Here is a 16,634-nt window from a genome sequence, read left to right as displayed (position 1 = left end):
TAATTTTTGATGGGCCCCATCTGTATATATCCAATCGTATGTAGAAATCCTGAACAATCTGGAGAAGTTTGCAGCTCCCATCTAGTAGGGAAGATGAAACTATTTCCCTGTCATTTCTCTAGAGCCGCAGGGCTATAGATCTGCAGTGTCTGGTAGTAGATTTGCATTTTACTGCAATGTGATACTTCTCACAGGGGAAAGCAGTCAGCTCTCACTAACAGGGGCTTTAATAATCTCTGCCAAAGTCCTCGTGCTCAGCCTCAAGCAAAAAGGCTCTGGACAAGCTCCAAATTCAATAGCGGGGTTAACTACGAGGGAGCCTCTTTGCAGATGATAAAACACTCTTACCCTCAGGGCGATTTGCAGCTGGCCCCAAGGCACGCTCCTGAAGAGGAGCACAAGTCTCTGCACAAAATTCCAGCTTAGGTCCTCCTGGAAATGTGCATTTCCCCTCCCACAGCGTTTGCATAGTTTAGGCATGCTAGAGTTAAGTCAAAATATGCCAAAACTTGTGGAGAAAAAACGAACTATGTCAGGACAAGGAAGCCAGTCTGATAAGCCCTCTCTTTCGTCTCTCAATGCTTGAGCAGTTTTGGCACTAGAATAAACGATTGCTCACCAGCGGCGAGTTTCCATGGAATCCTTTGCTCTGAGGCCTTTTCTGAAGTGAAGGGTAGTGAGCTGATTTTCTCCACCAGGGCAGTTATACCAGTGAGCAGAAACTGTGAGGGGGAAACAAGAAGTCAACTTCTCTAAGAGGTCACAAAGGGAATGTCAAGCCTGTCTGTTCAGAGTCAGCATCCTCATATTCAAGGGGATCTGTGGGGCTACGTGGAATTCATAAGGACATCTAACATCTTCTGTCATTTACTACTCCCCAGACACCCTGTGAGGGCTTTATGCATGTCAGCCTAGTTAATCCTCACCACAAGCCAATGAGGTGGGTATTATTGTTATCATCTCCGTTTTAAAGGTGAAGGACCCCAAGCACAGCGAGGGTGAGCAGTTAAGTCCGGAGAGCAGCTGCAGGGCTGCTAGAGCTACAGGTTCCTCCGGGACAATGACAGGCAGTGAGGAGTTCCCGGCGGGGCCGGCTGCGTGTGCAGCTGCGGAGTCGGCCTCCCGTTCGTCCTCACAATAAACCCCCATTAACGAGGGAAGCACGATCGGTCTCCCTTGCTCTAGCAACCTGAAAGAGCCTATAGAATACAGATCCTATTGTGCATGCTTTTGTAATTTGGAGATTCCTTTTTTTTTTTCACAAACGGAATAATCAGCCCCTTGATGTATCTATAGGGAATTCAGAAGAGGCCTGAAGAAGCAGCTCCCGTTTTTGAGGCATTTGCAGTCATTGTTGGGAGAGACAGAACGAACAGATGGAGAACAATAGTGAGGGACTCAAGGGCTGGTGTAAGCAAATGCCGCACTGTGGTCTGTGCGGTGAATGGTGTGGGAAATCAGAGGGCAGGCATTTACTCACCCTCTGGTGAGTTAGGTGGGATGGGGAATGGAAAGAAGAAACTCGGTGGCTTTGGGCTATTTTTTAATCTTTAGAGTTCACCTTTCTTGACTGGACAATAAAGCCATAAATTATCTCAAAAGACTCCTTCCAGCTTGAACATTTAATGAATCTTGAACTTGTCCATAAACATGGGTTTTTATGGGTGGTGTTTCGAGGCACGCCCATAACCGAAATGGCCAGATTGAAGATCATTTGGTCAAACTGATAATTTTCAGACCTCACATTAGCTCCCAAGAACATACTATCCTGAACCATAGCCCTTTAGCTTTTCTTGGTTATTCAATTTAATTTATGACTGTGCCAGCCATTTACATATATTTTTTTCTTGGCTATTTTTTCCTTTCTTTTGTTTGCCAAAATACAAAAATAGGGTATACACAGACTGTAGAATTTAATACCTTGTATATTTTGATATTTTAAAGAAATAACATTTACCAAATGGGATCATCAGTCATCTTGCTCAGTATCATTTCAAATTTTTTTCTGTGTCCTCATTGGTTTTTTTTTTTAATATTCTTTTGTCATTCTAAGTTATCCTAGCCTCCAATAACTAGTTATATTTGCTTAACATATGCAATTTGAGAGTGGTGAGGATTGCAATGGAGATTAAAATTTTTGTTTTTTACCGTTGTGCATGTCATGTTTTCCACAGAAAATGGTTTTTATTCCAATAGGTATGTGGTTAAGATAAAAAATTATTGAATGTTCCTGATCACTGCAATACAGAAACAATAATTAAGGTAAAGAGATTTAGGAGGTATTTTTGCAGTATGATACTTAGGATGAGGGGTTTTCTCTAACCTAGCAAAGAGCTAATCTAGCAAATATTTTATAGAGCCCCAAACCTGTTATTTATAAATGTGGTCTCCAGACCAGCAGCACTGGCATTGAACAAAATCTCAGGTCTCGCCCAAACTTAATCAAAACTTAACAGGTAGGGCCTAGCAGTCTGTGATGTATCAAATGCCTTCCAGATGATTCCGAAGTACCTTACAGTTTGAGTACCTTAACTCACAATTCAGGCTGCCAATGGAGTAGAAAAGATCATAAACCATAACGACTTAACGACTATCTTTCCTTACATAATCCCTCCTCATACCAAGACGGATATAGAATTTGGAGGTAACATTACCACCAGGAGTACTGGCACTCTTCAGTGATTCCCACTGCAGGTGAACCGAACAGGAGCTGCTCTATTTGCATTCAAGGCCTTCTGGAGTTACAGACCCAAATCACTTCCAGTGTTATCTACTACTTCTCCTGTTCAGATTCTTTTTGTTTTAGAAATAGAGGACTACCATTCTCTCCTCATGCCCTGACTCCCTGCCACAAGGGACAGGTGAAGTCTGGGAAGGGCCTTTGCTGATGGGCGACTCAGGGGAGACCACATTCTAGCTAGTGCTACTGTAATCAAGCTTCTTGATTTCTATAAAAATCTGATGTCAGATATCATTTCCTTTATGAAGTCTTTCTTGATCTTTCAACCAGAAGGTATGAGCCTTCCCTTCTGTAATGTGCCAGCCCATTACCTCCTGTGTTTTGTATTTCTCTCATGATATATCCTATTCTGCCAGTATTGTCTAATTTCTTTGGACAGACATCCCAGACACTGCAGGTTGCTTCCAGACCACCACAATAAAGCTAATATCACAATAAAGTGAGTCAAATGAATTTTTTGATTTCTTAGTACACAAAAAAGTTGTATTTACATTATAGTGAAGTCTGTTAACCATACAATAGCATTATGTCTAAATAAAAACAACCAAAGTGCATAATTTCAAGAAATACTTTATTGCTAAAAAGGTTAACCATCATCTGAACTTTCAGCCAGTCATAATCCCTGATCCAGACCATAACAAATATAATAATAACAAAAAAAGTTTGAACTATTGTGAGAATTACCAAAATGTGACAGAAGAGACATGAAGAGGGCAAATGCTATTGCAAAAACGGTGCCAATAGAATTGCTCCATGCCAAGTTGCCGGAAATCCTCAATTTGTAAAAAATGCAATATCTGCCAAGCACAATAAAGCAAAGCACAATAAAAGGAGGTATTCTTGTGTAAGTTCTTGAAATCAGGGGCTGCATTCTACTCATCTTTCTGCCATGCCTATCACAGTGTCAGACACGTAATAATAACTCCATCAATACTTGTTGAATTGTGGTATGCTGTGGCAGGGTGCCAGCCAAGCCCAGGGAATCAGCCAATAGTTTTGCCCAAGGCTATTAGCTGTGTGAGTTAGGTGTACATTGCACCATTGCATGTCTTTCCCAAAATATTCCCTTGCAGGTAACTGACATTCATTCTTTTAGGATTTATAGAATGCTCACAACCAGTGTTTAAAATACAAAATCCACCTAGGAGGGATCAGAAATAGAAGGAAGATCAAGAGGACAAGCCCAGCTCTTTTACCCCCTAGAGCTATCAAGCACAGTGCATAGACACTAGAAAGGACTGGGGCTGGGAAACGGGAACACATCTTTGATTTCACAGTCTTGCCTGCAGCCTTGACTGACAGTAGCTGCTGCTTTAACCTCCATCTGTGGCTTCACGCCTTTTAGAAGACACTCAGGAAATCTCATTCTGGTCTTATAGGGAATATTTTCAGCTGAAGAGGAAAATTGTGAGCATGAGAAGCAAGCTCCTCTTGCTTTCCCACACCCAAACATAGAGACTCCTAAGAAAATAACAGTCTGGAAAGAATCTGAAGACATAATATACAAAACATATTTGGTTTATTATTTGAAGTGCTCTTCTTAATACCATTACAGTGAAAACAAACAATAAATGGACAGTCTCACCCTCCAAACAATGTTTAATTTGTATTTATGTATTTGTTAGCCATTCATGTCTTGAAATTCGTTCTATAACCGTAAACCCATGGCAAGTTCTGAACAGAGAAATTCCTTGTGGGGAAATGTGATCAGAAAAAACATGGTTTATGTGGATAAAATCCCAACATTTTAAATCTATGTTTGTGATTAATCTAGATCACGGCTTATCTGCATTGGCTCAGATTCCCATCCCCCGACCCCCTTCCCCGGGGACCCTGGAGCCAGGCTCCTAGGTTCATTTGCCGAGGAACACTGCCATCTTGCGGCCTGATATGTTAAAGACAGCTCGTAAAACGCGACTACTAGCATGGTTTTGATTCTCTCTCCAGAAAAATATTTGCCGCTTTATACCGCGCTTTGTTTTCCGAATTTGTGTATGTGAAGTCCCTTCTAAAACAGCATCCTGAAAATATTTGCCAAAGGATAAACTCCATGTCAGCTTTTGAATCCCTCAAATGTAGTGACAACGTTAAAAATATATATAATGTGTACTTATGCATTATATATATATATATGTAATAATTGACCAGTACTTATGTTATAAATTTGTAAAGTTTTCATAAATTTATCCACCTTAAAGAGGGTAGAATACCTTTCCCAAGTACACTGCCTATTTTTTTCTTTCCTAAGGTGGCTGCCTATTTTTTTCTTCACACTGGTAAGTCTGTGTAGGGAGAGGAGATGTAGAACACATAGGTAGGGAGCATCATGATATTCAAAAACTAAAAGAAGCTTGACAGTATGTTGGAGTCTCCACTTTGCCACTAATGAACTCCACTTTGCCACTTATGAGCAAGTTACATAAACTATCTAGCCTCAGGACTTCTTTTCTTAAATGAGTTAAGTTGTTACAATTAAACCATCTTCTAGTTTATAAATCAGTGATTGTACTTGACAAGTAAACAAGTTCTTATAAAAGCAAGAATGTAGATTATTTCCCTATGATTTTCCCCTAAAAATGCTCCCCCCACCTCTCCATCCGACCCCCAGCTCTAACTGAAGCTTTGTCCACACGACTCATCATGCACAATTTTCTCTGCAAGAACTCAGAAATTATGCATTGTGCTCAGTATCACTCCAGCATAAAAGGCTTTCAAGAATTTTGTGGGCATTCAGTCATCTCCACAAATGTAAATTAAAGTTGATGAATCTTTGCAATCAGTAAACAGCTTCCTGGCTTCTGAGAGCAGTAAATCTTCAAACGGTCCAGAATGTTAGAAAAGATCATTCAGAACAGTCTGAAGTCCTGAACACCTGAAAGGAAAGGTCAATTTTCTTCTCTAACTATACCTTCTGCTTTATAAATTTCTCGAAAACAAAAACAAGATGCAAACGTTGCTTGGAGTACAATCGTGAGGTTAATGTTCTGACGAGACCAAATTATTGTAAATAATTCCTTGAGTTGGTTTTGTGACTTGTGTAACAGGAAGGGATGGAAATACAAGCTGGTGTTGATGTTTATACCATGCTGGAAGGGCATGTAAATGCAGGTCAGTTGCTAGGAGACCTAGAGCACAGCACTAGTGTGAGCAGGGCTGTTTTATCTCAAGCAACGTTGTCTTTCACAGTCAACAATGATGTTAAATGTATAGTCTTGTCAAAATTCAGGTGGATCAGTGCTTGGTATTGCTTGTGTCAATCCAGCCATGCTGTCATCTGCCACCCATAAAAGGAGCAAATGGAAGAGAACATTACATCATGCCAGTGTCCAACAGGCTCCAGAAAAGCTCAGAGTAAGTGATTCATTACAAATTCATTACAAAAACAGCTGGTTTGCCTGCTGGTATTAGCTCCAAGAAGTGTGCAGTAGTGACTACAGAATTGGTTCAGCATTCCAAAGGGAGGGCTGCCACCAATACAGTCCTAAGCAAAGGTGTGCTTGAATAGGACTTGGCCCTGCTGTTTACAAAGCAATCATTTCAGCTGTTTGTGGGATTTTTAATAAAAATCCGTTTGTTATGCTAACACACTTCCGGTTTGTAATTACCACCAAGAGGTAAATGTGCAGAACTTTAGAACTGGAAGGCTTTTGAGAGTTTTTCTAGCGCCCTCAACTGGTTGAAGATGAAACCTGAGCCTGTCTGTGAGCAAGGGCAACGGGCAGCATGTTCAGAAAGTCATGGAAAGAAATTCTACCCACATCAAACACTGGCAAGCTTTGCCAATATCCAGGAGACAGCATATTCAATGAGAGAAAGAGAAAGAAAGGACTAAAGGCTGAGGAGTGGGTCTAGTAAGTCTCATTTATACTGTGAGGAAACTGAGTCACTGAGAGGTATTTTGAATTATTTGAAACACACAGTTCATTATCACCAGAGCTGGGAACACCATCCAGGTATTCCAGCCCAACATGCTTTCACAGTAACACTGTCTAGTCTTTCTCAGGAGAGTTGAGATGTTCTGTTAGTGCACTGATATAAACTGCAGCAATAGTAATCCTGTAATGCTTCTGGAATGCTTTACAACATACAACGCACATTTCTTCACTTTATTCTTACAACCATGGGGATTATTCTTATGAAATAATATGCTTAATGCACAGAATTGTTCTGCATTGTTATAAAAATATCGTTCTAATTGTACGAGTTTGCCATGTCTCTATTATAATTCTATTGCCATGCCTCAACGTCAAGGGTGATATGGTGGCCTTGGAGAATATGGTTTGGAAATTTTTTGTGTTTGCTCCACTTCAAATTGACTATCCAAAGGTAAAACAAAATGTGTAATTTACTGCTTATGTAAGGAAATGTAAAACTATCAATTATAAGCCATTTTTGAGAACCCACTGTTTATCAGACCAGACACACAGCAAATATGAAGGTGCTGTGTTCAAGGCTTAACTTTGAGAGAAATAGACCTGGGTTCAAGAAGTAGAAGAAATGAAATAAATGGATATCCATCAGTTTCACTCCTAACCTCTACTGAGCTTCAAAAATATCTGAAAAGAGGTGGAGGCATCTGATTGAGCATGGCCTCTTGGCGTCACCTCCTTTTCCTTATTTGAGGGCCTTAAGAATCTGCTCAGGGTCTGTTTGTGTGACCTAGAAGATTCTTCCCCTACATGCCCATCTGATTTGTTCTCCCAGTTCCTTCAAGTTTTTGCTCAGGAAAGTGAAAACTTCTCAGGCCATATAGTTGAAATTGCAATGCTTCCTAGGGACGTAACACTTGCCCAGGGCCAGCCTGGAAAGAGAGGATGCTTTTTTTATTTATTGGCCTGGAGGAGCACACTTTTTCCCATCTGTACAGAGTGACTTATGGGCTGGCTGTGAACCCAGCTCTTCCCTGGTTTATTTTTCTCTGTGACACATATTGCCACCTGACAACTGATATATTTTACTCTTTGTTTTTTAATTGTCTGGTTCCCCACAGTCCCTCCACTTGTATACAAGATCCATAAAAGCAGAGATTTTCTTTATTTACCTACAGTGCTTAGGAGAAGCACCAATGTAGCTAAGTTGGACCCTAAAGAGTCTCACTTCCTGGTACCCATGCCTTTCTTTGTCTCCATCTCTCTTTGAACCAAGACTGCTCGGTGTGACCAATAGGATATGGTGGAAGAGGTGGCATCTGACCTCCCCGGTGAGGTAATAAAAAGCATGGTAGCTTCCAACTTGCTCGTTTGGATTTTTCATCCTGGGGGAAGCCAGCTGCCCTGTCATGAGGATGTAAAAGCAGCCCATAAAGGAGTACACGGACAGGAGCCAAATGGTCAGCACCAACTTGTTAGCCAAGCTGTGAGTCATTTTAAGAGGGGATTTTCTAACTCCTAGCCTTTGAATCTTTCAGCTGAGACCTCAAATTTCATACAGCAGGCACAGCCTTCCCACTGAGTCCTGTCTGAATTCCTGACCCACAGAAACCCTGAGAGATATTAAATGATTATTATTTGCTTTAAGATAGTAATAACAACTTAGCCAAGGTAATTAAACCAATACATAACAAATTAGCCAAAAGATAGCCAACATAGTGCCTGGCTCATACTAAATTCCTAATAAATACTTATTGAATGAAGGGATAAATGCAAGTAGATTTTTTTCCTAGGTTACTCAATGATCATAATATAATGTCTGATATTACTCTAAATAAAACTGTTTAAAAAGTCTTTGCTCAAAAGCAATATTGGTTTGCAGTCTCACTATATAGGCTGAAACCTTGAAACTGTTATTTATTTCCCACTTGACCTTACAGTTATTGGTTTCCAGTTTTCCTAATCTATAAACTAAAAATAATGATAAGAATTATACTATTAACAAAACCACCAACCTGGAAAAACCCCAATGACTGTGTGTAGGCAGCTGGGTCAGAGCGTTCATGCAACAACTGGAATCATCCATTGTGAACCAATAAAATCTTCCCTATTCAAGTCAGTTCCAGTTGTTGATGGTACCTGCCACACAAAGCATCTTTATACAAAGCATTACCACTAAAATATATAAAATAACAGCAAATAAAACAAGGTGACATGTAATGAGTAAGATGCTACATGGTAGACTCAAACATAACAGCGAAGAGAAAAGATATGTCAGACCACCTTGCCAACCATTTCTGTAAGCTTATAGCAAGGAAACCTTACTCATCTGCTACCGAAAGTCAGGGAGACCCAGGCAATTTTCACAGAAATCTTACTTTCTATAGGTATATTTTATAAGCCTTGGTTTCTGATTTCTTCTCTATGGTTGCATTTGATAGGTAATTGCTGGCTTAGCATCAAATTCACGTTTCACTTCTATAAGGGACCCAGAAGCTGTTTGTGTCCTGGAGGAGAAACTCCAAGTGGCTAGATGGTGCTGTACACAGATATCGAAAACACAAACAGCGGGCTCCTCTGCCTGCCCCTTCCCCCATAGGTCCCTAGGGAGCATGAAGGGTCTTATGGATCACTTGCCATAGTGTCATTGCCTTGTCAGAAAGCTGTCATTTTGTTCCAAGAGCAGAAGACACCATCCCGGACATGTTGTGAAGCACTAATAAAAAAACTCATCTTACAGGATGGAGAGTTTTCATTTTTAAGAGCTGAGGAGATAAGAATATCTGACAGGCCTGAACAGACAGCCTGAAACATGGCAACTGTGTCATTTGGCCTCCTGAGGCCTGGGGAGATGGCACCTTGGAGCAGTGGTCTGGATAACATAGGCAGGACTTGAATCTGTTGGTCAGATTACATCCTAAATGTTAGGGTGACTTTGATGGCCTGTTTAATTAAGCTGCTATTGGTTTTGTTAAGTACTAATAAGTATCTCTTAGTTTTATCCTCTGCTGCTCAAATAAATTGGTCAGTAATTGATTTCTTAGCAAACAGCTTTCTCAATTTTGTATGTTTCTTTGTGGAAATTTGCTATGTGTTCTCAAATTTTCCACAGAGTTCAGGTTGATTTATTTTTACAGTTATGAGATGAGACTGAAATGGCTTCCGTGGGAAAAATTAAAGTCTTCTCTTTAGTTTAAAATTGTAAGTCTGTTCCCAAATTTTAAAGCAATACTTTTTAAATTTCATTCTTAAGTCCCATTCCTTGTAGCCTTCAGGGCCAGGTCCTAAGATTTATCAACCCAAGGAAAGAAAGTATGGGAACACCCTAGGACAAATGGACCATTGATTAGGTTTCAGTCTCAATGCTAACTTTTAGGAAGAAAATAGTTGTGAAAATTAGACATTAAGAAAATGAGAACTGTTTTAAGTTGGTTTTTCTACTTCTTTAATACATTAAGGACCATGTCTGCAGGACTGAGGATCATAGTTTCTTGCACAGTGCAAAGATGGTAACTCTTGCCGTCAGGGAGGAGGGTCAACAAGCTTGCTGACCTAGGGAGAAAACAAGAAAAACTAAAGAGGAAGCACAAAGTCTGAAACCTGACCCTTCCAGCAGGAAGGCTGCCAGTCTTGAGGGATTATGTGTGAAGATGCAGGTTGATGGAGGGGTTAGATGCCATGTTCTCATCCTTGTTCATGCACTTGTTCCAGGGTTGAACATTGGTGGATCAGTGGAGAAGGGAGGGGACTTAGCCACCACCAGATATGCCTCAGGAGGTCTGAGGACACTGAGATTGAAGGCCCAGCATCAGGGAGAATGTGGACCCCCTGAAGAATTCCAGCCCTCAGTTAAGGTCCACATCCATTCTGGCCCTGAAATGGTGGCAGGAAGGCAGCTACTGGTTCTTCATGGTCTTTGTATGAAGTGTGAGGGTGTGGTGGTATGCTTGGAAGAGGACACAGAGTTTCTGAGTACACACTGGACTAACATGGGCAAAACACTGCCTGATTTTCACAACTATTTTCTTCCTAAAAGTGAGCACTGAGACTGAAACCTAATGCAAGTGTGAGGACATCAAGATCTGGAACAAATAACCAGGATCAGGCGGCAGAAGCCAGAAATCTGAGTACATCCAAATAGAATCAATTTAGAGAAGACACTCTGCCACTCTGCCGTGGAGATCGGGAAGGGTCCAGAGGACAAGGACCCTCACTCCTCTAATAACGTCATAAAAGCTGGACTCCTGCCCCCGACTCATGCTCACCTGACATACCCTGATTTGGCCACACTGATTCTTTATCGCCAAAATCTCTTTTAATTGATACTGTTGTTAAATATCAGTATTTTGAATACTGCTCCTATACATATCTCATATTTCTCATATTTAGAGGGTCAGAACTCTCAAATTAGGGACTTTTATCCAAAAAGACTAAGCATTTACTTAAAGAGATTGCTAAATATTTGGATCAGATTAAATATACCAGGTTGGACTAAAATTATGTTGTCCCTCCCTTTGCTACTAAGAAAGGTGGAGAAACCAGAAGGGGAAGTCAAATCAATATTTTCAATAAATACATTGGAAATTTTTTTGGAAATTTGTGAAAATTTGAAAAAATGTTTTCTTTCTCTAGCTTCCATTATTGTAAGATAAGAATCCAATATATAACACATATAACATACAAAGTATGTGTTACTCAACTGTTAACAGTAGGCTATTAGTAGATAAGTTTTTGTGAAGTCATAAGTTATACATGGGTTTTTGACTGCTCAATGGCTTGGTCTCCCTCACCCACACATTGTTTAAGGGGTGCACTATGTATTATTTCTGTATGAAATTGAGTGAATTTGCAACTTTGTGACAAATTCTAGTACATAGAGATTGGAAAGATCTGGGGACTTTCATGACCACTTAAATACATTAGCATGCTAAATTCCTAGGCAGAGATTTTTGTTTGTTTGCTTACTGCTATATCTCCAATGCTGTCAGCATAAGTCTCTTGTACATGGTAGGTGCCTGATAGGTATTTGTTGAAAGAATTAAAACTATAACATGAGACAGATTTGCAGTGTCCCCTAAGAACCACAGTACAAATTTCAACAAAAGCAGAGTGTCCTTGTGTCATTCATCACATCTGTAGTTGTCAAGCTCCCACTAGGAATGTTCCATTTTGGGCACCAAAATTTGACAGATGCATTCATCAGTACACTAGAAAGGATCCAGAAGAGAGCAGATAGGAAAAGAGAATTCAGAAAGCCACCCAAAATAAGGAGCAACTGACACTACTTGAGGAAAAAAAGGTTGAAGAGAGATATGATGGTACTCTCAAATGTTAGAAAGACCTTCATCGAGAGCATTTAGCAATTCATGTGGGATTGTCTGTTCATAATTAGACCCAATAGGAAGAAATTTTGACCCGGCAAATTTTGGCTCAGTGTAGCAAAGAAACTTCTGACCCTAATTTTCCAATAATGGAATAGGTCATTTTGTGAAACAGGATGTGAGATTTAATTAAGTATTATCTTAATTTTCTTCTCAATATTCATTATTTTTCCCCTCCCTCACTCAACTCATCTGTATACTCTTGAAAGCAGAAAATGTGAAATTTGGAATGGTAAGTTGATTACCATTACTCTGTGGCATCTTACTACACTGATGGACAGTGATAGCAATGGGGTGTGTGGGGGGACTCAATAATATGGGTGAATGTAGTAACCACATTGTTTTTCATGTGAAACCTTCATAAGAGTGTATATCAATGATACCTTAATGAAAAAAACTTTATTATCATTAAGAATTATGGGGCCTATCAACTCAGTCCCTAAGGTCACAAGGTGGTGTGCTTCGCTGTGAGAACATATCCTTGACTGTCAGTCCATTATCTCACTCTGATTATCTGATGTCCATTGCAAATTTTGCAAATGAGCTAAGATTTCATGAAGTTGTTGAAAATATTGGAGAACTGCCCAAATCACATACAAACCATTTACTAATGAGGATTTGGCAGGGCTTTTTCTGTTAATAACCAAGTAAGAAAAGTTTGAAAACATGAGGATTTGATCAGTGGGAACTCCAGCCATTGAGTTTGAATGTCATTGAAATACCAAAGGATTAAGAGAGACCCTTGGCAAAACTGATGAAACTCTCAAATGCTTTTGTATATATGTCCTTTTTATATGAATTTGACAAAAGTCACTTATAAAGAAAGGATGTTGCTTCATGTCATCATGAAATTGGATCAGAAAAGTGATGTTTCTCAGAAAATAGTAAACATTTTATTTTGTGGTTCTCTGGATTATATGTAATTGCTGTTGACCTAAATGTTCAATATTAGATTAAATAATGTTGCCCATAATTCTTGCTTTTATTTTCAAGATGAACTAAAAAAGAATTCTGTACCCCATTCCTCCATTTTATGAAATTCAACCTTCAGTAGAGTCAATTTTGGTGGCCTTTCCTACTACTAATTGTCCTCCAATTATGTAGAACTCTTTTGCCTCTGTTTCCTCTACCTGGACTGTTTTTTTTCTCTTAGTTTTGTCAAAAACGGACAAAACATATCAATAAATGCTGTATTTCTACTTGAGTTACCCCTATGGGCCTAAAGGAGTGCATTTTATTTGTTACCAGGCACAGTGCTAAATAACTGTAAATTGTAAGCAATCAGTGCTAATTCTTTACTCACTCATTCTTCATTCATTCATTCATGCTGGGCACTGAGGACATGAGAGGATGTGAGAATGATTCAGTTCCTTATTTCATGGTGTCTATAATTTGTAGTTATTCTGAGTTAACAAGGTATCCTCATTAATTTGTCACACATATTCAGAGGTATCTTTTTATTACAAATGTAATATATGCTCATTGCAGATAAATTCAGAAAATAAGAAAGAGATTAAGAAAAAATCAAATGTTATCTTACCATGAAGAGATAAAAGCTGATGATATTTGGAATACATGCTTGCAGACTTTTCTTCCTATGTGTGCATATACTCATATATTTATATATATGTTTACATACACATATTTATACATATATTTGTGCATCATATAACTCTACACAAATTATGTAAGCATATACAATTACACAAATTACATCAAATATATATTTGTACATTATATAAGTACAAATACTTTGAAAAGATACTTACACTAAACATACTATTTTATAAATTGCTTGTCTCACAGATATTTTTTAATAAATACAGATTTCTTAGGCATACCTAAGCATATGACTTCTACCTAGGCATAATGACTGAAGGGTATTCCATTATACAGATATGCCATAGTCTGTTTATCAAATTTTCCACTGTTGGTCATTTAGATTGCTTCCAAATATATTATTATAATTAACAATATAATTAACAATAATTAACCACATATACATTTTTATTCATATATTCATACTCTTTTCAGGTCAAATATTTTACTCTATGGTCAGCTTAAAATTTTATCTTCCTGAAAATTTAAAAATTAAGAATATTAAAAAAATTAAATATTTAAAAACAACAAAACCAATCTATAGTATTAGAAATCACAATAACAGCTGTGCTGTTATTGAGAGTTAGGGGAGTGTTTTGATTGGAAGGGGACATAAAAGGAGTTTCAGATGTTCTTGAGCTATTCTGTGGTTTCACCTGGAGAGTTACACAGGTATGTTCACTTTGTAAAAGTTTGATAAGCTATATACTTATGACTTGTCACTTTCTGCTTTTCTGTATTCATGTTACACATTGATGAAATAAGTTAAAAACTTACGTTATGATTTGCATCCATGTTTACAACCTTATATAAATTGTAAGAATCAAATACTATTATCACTTTAAGATTTTTGAAATTCATATTGCCAATTATTCTGCAAAAAATTTGCACCAGTTTTGACTTCTACTAACAATATACTCCCACCAGCAATGTGATTTCTTTGCATCCAGATTAATATTTATTATGATCATTTTTCTAATTTTTACTATTTATAAATTTAAAAATTGAGTATTAATTTTTCTCTAACTTTTTATTTGAGAAAATCAGACTTACAGAAAAGCTGAGAGAATAACTTAATGGATACCCTTAGATCCTTTATTAGAGTTTCCAGCTTTTAACTTTTGTCACATTTACTTTTTCTTTCTGTCTCTATTTACACACACACACTTGTATATATCTACATATATGTGCATATATAGACATTTTGGGTTTTTTTTAAATGAACTATTTATAAAGAAGTCTTAAACATCATGACAATTTACCCCTTAATTCATCTATTAAGATAAAGAATATTCTTCTACAGAACCACAATACATTTACTACACCTTTAAAAATTGACAGTAATTCCATATTATCAAGTTTAATATATATATATATATTTATTCTTATTTCCCCAATTAGTCCCTATATAGTCTTTTCTGATTTTTTGAAAAATGCTGGATTAAATAAAGTTCATTCATTGTATTTAGCTATTTGTCACTTTAGTCTCTTTATACCTAAAACAGTCCCTAGCCACCGTCATTCCACCCCACTTTCTTTCATGACATTGAAGTTTTTCGAGTCTGGGTCACTTGAAAACCTGTTTGTTTTCAAATGTGAATGACTATGCTTGATTTTACAGGCTCACATTACAAAATTATTACATGTTTTCAGAAGCACGTGTATAAGCGACTGTAATAACTTTTTATTTTTGGCTGTTGATTAATCAGAGCAAGACACTAGACCTCCAGTTGGACACCAGATGTTTTCATTGAGGAAAAAAAAAACCATTAAGAGCTTTTAAATTTTACACAATTACTTTGATCATACAAGAAGCAATAGCGACATTTCTTTCTCTGAAGTGTATCGCGAGGGTTATCCTTCATATGACACGATATATTAGTCAATGAATCAGTTAGAGAACCAAAGGACCTGAAAATGCAGTGGCAGCCAAGAAGGATATTTTGAAGTTTGAAATGATCCCTATATAAATAGACCGGATCAGCATAACTTTGGGATAAAATTAGCCGGCAGTTTGTGGGCTATCCAGCATGTGCCCGTTCGCTTAGTGCTGCTCTCCTGATAAATCCCAACACAGCTTCCAGAGGGAGGGAAAGTATGGACGACGATGACACCCCGGTCACTAAGTCTGCGGCTGCCAAGTTACTTAAGAGAAATTTCCTTGAAGCTTTAAAGTCAAATGACTTCGGAAAATTGAAGGACATTTTAATTCAAAGGCAAATAGATGTGGACACAGTTTTTGAAGTTGAAGATGAGAATATGGTTTTGGCATCTTATAAACAAGGTAAAAATTATAAGTGTTAATTGTAGGATTGATAAAAAATGGACTTTTTTAATGCACACTGTCCATTACCACTCTAAACCAGTAGCTCTTATTAAGTATATATTTTAAATGTATTTCGAACTTAATTTTTTTCTTTCTTTTTAAATGGGACCGCATGATGGGCTGATACACATGTATGTTCTTTCTTTTCTTCTCCTTTTTTTTTTCTTTCCTTCCCTATCCCTATGTTTGGAATTTGAAATCCTGGACAACCATATTTAGTAATGTGCTTTTCTTCTATTTCTAACTTTTCTTCTGCCTATAATGATGTAGAATAAAGAAAACATCTCTAGGTTATGGCTGAACAGACTGAATTGAGACATTGTGACTAGCTTGGGGACAGGCTGCTAACTCTGTTAACATTGCCACTTAAAGATATATCATCTCTATGTTCATCTAGAGGATTGGAAAAAAGATGATTTTTTTTTTTTTTTGCTCCCGTCTGGAGCGTTAGTGAATGAGTAAATCTGTCTTAATACACCTTGATAGTCCTCATTTTTTTAAATGAGTTTTCAGTTCAGGCACAAAAGCTAGAAGCAGACAAACCCAAAAAGTTAACTATTTTCCTTGACTACAGTAATAGATCAAAATTGTAGATATACTTAACACAGAATACCTGCCTTATAAGAACTAAGATAACAAAAATTAGGAAAGAGTCTTTCAAATCAAGGGATTTTCTGGAACCCATGCTTAATAAATCGGAAGCCTCAGATTCTGATTTC

The 16,634-nt window shown here is 37.9% G+C and overlaps 1 protein-coding gene across 3 annotated transcripts in view; it reads left to right on the top strand.

The window, feature by feature from the left end:
• Nucleotides 1–15,424: 15,424 nt before the first annotated feature.
• The window catches only part of ASB4 (ankyrin repeat and SOCS box containing 4), a 65,364-nt gene continuing 64,154 nt past the window's right edge, over nt 15,425–16,634 (top strand). For 2 of the 3 annotated variants that reach the window (XM_073238806.1, XM_073238807.1), the window contains exon 1: nt 15,426–15,873. In XM_073238806.1, coding sequence (XP_073094907.1) covers nt 15,687–15,873 — 187 coding nt within the window. In that variant the 5' untranslated portion in view covers nt 15,426–15,686. Of the gene's footprint in view, nt 15,874–16,634 lie in introns of all 3 variants that reach the window. The other variant, XR_012132292.1, reaches the window with a different exon arrangement.

Source organism: Manis javanica, chromosome 6, assembly GCF_040802235.1.
Source record: "Manis javanica isolate MJ-LG chromosome 6, MJ_LKY, whole genome shotgun sequence".
Taxonomy (NCBI): domain Eukaryota; kingdom Metazoa; phylum Chordata; class Mammalia; order Pholidota; family Manidae; genus Manis; species Manis javanica.
This window is presented reverse-complemented; position numbering and strand designations above follow the sequence as displayed.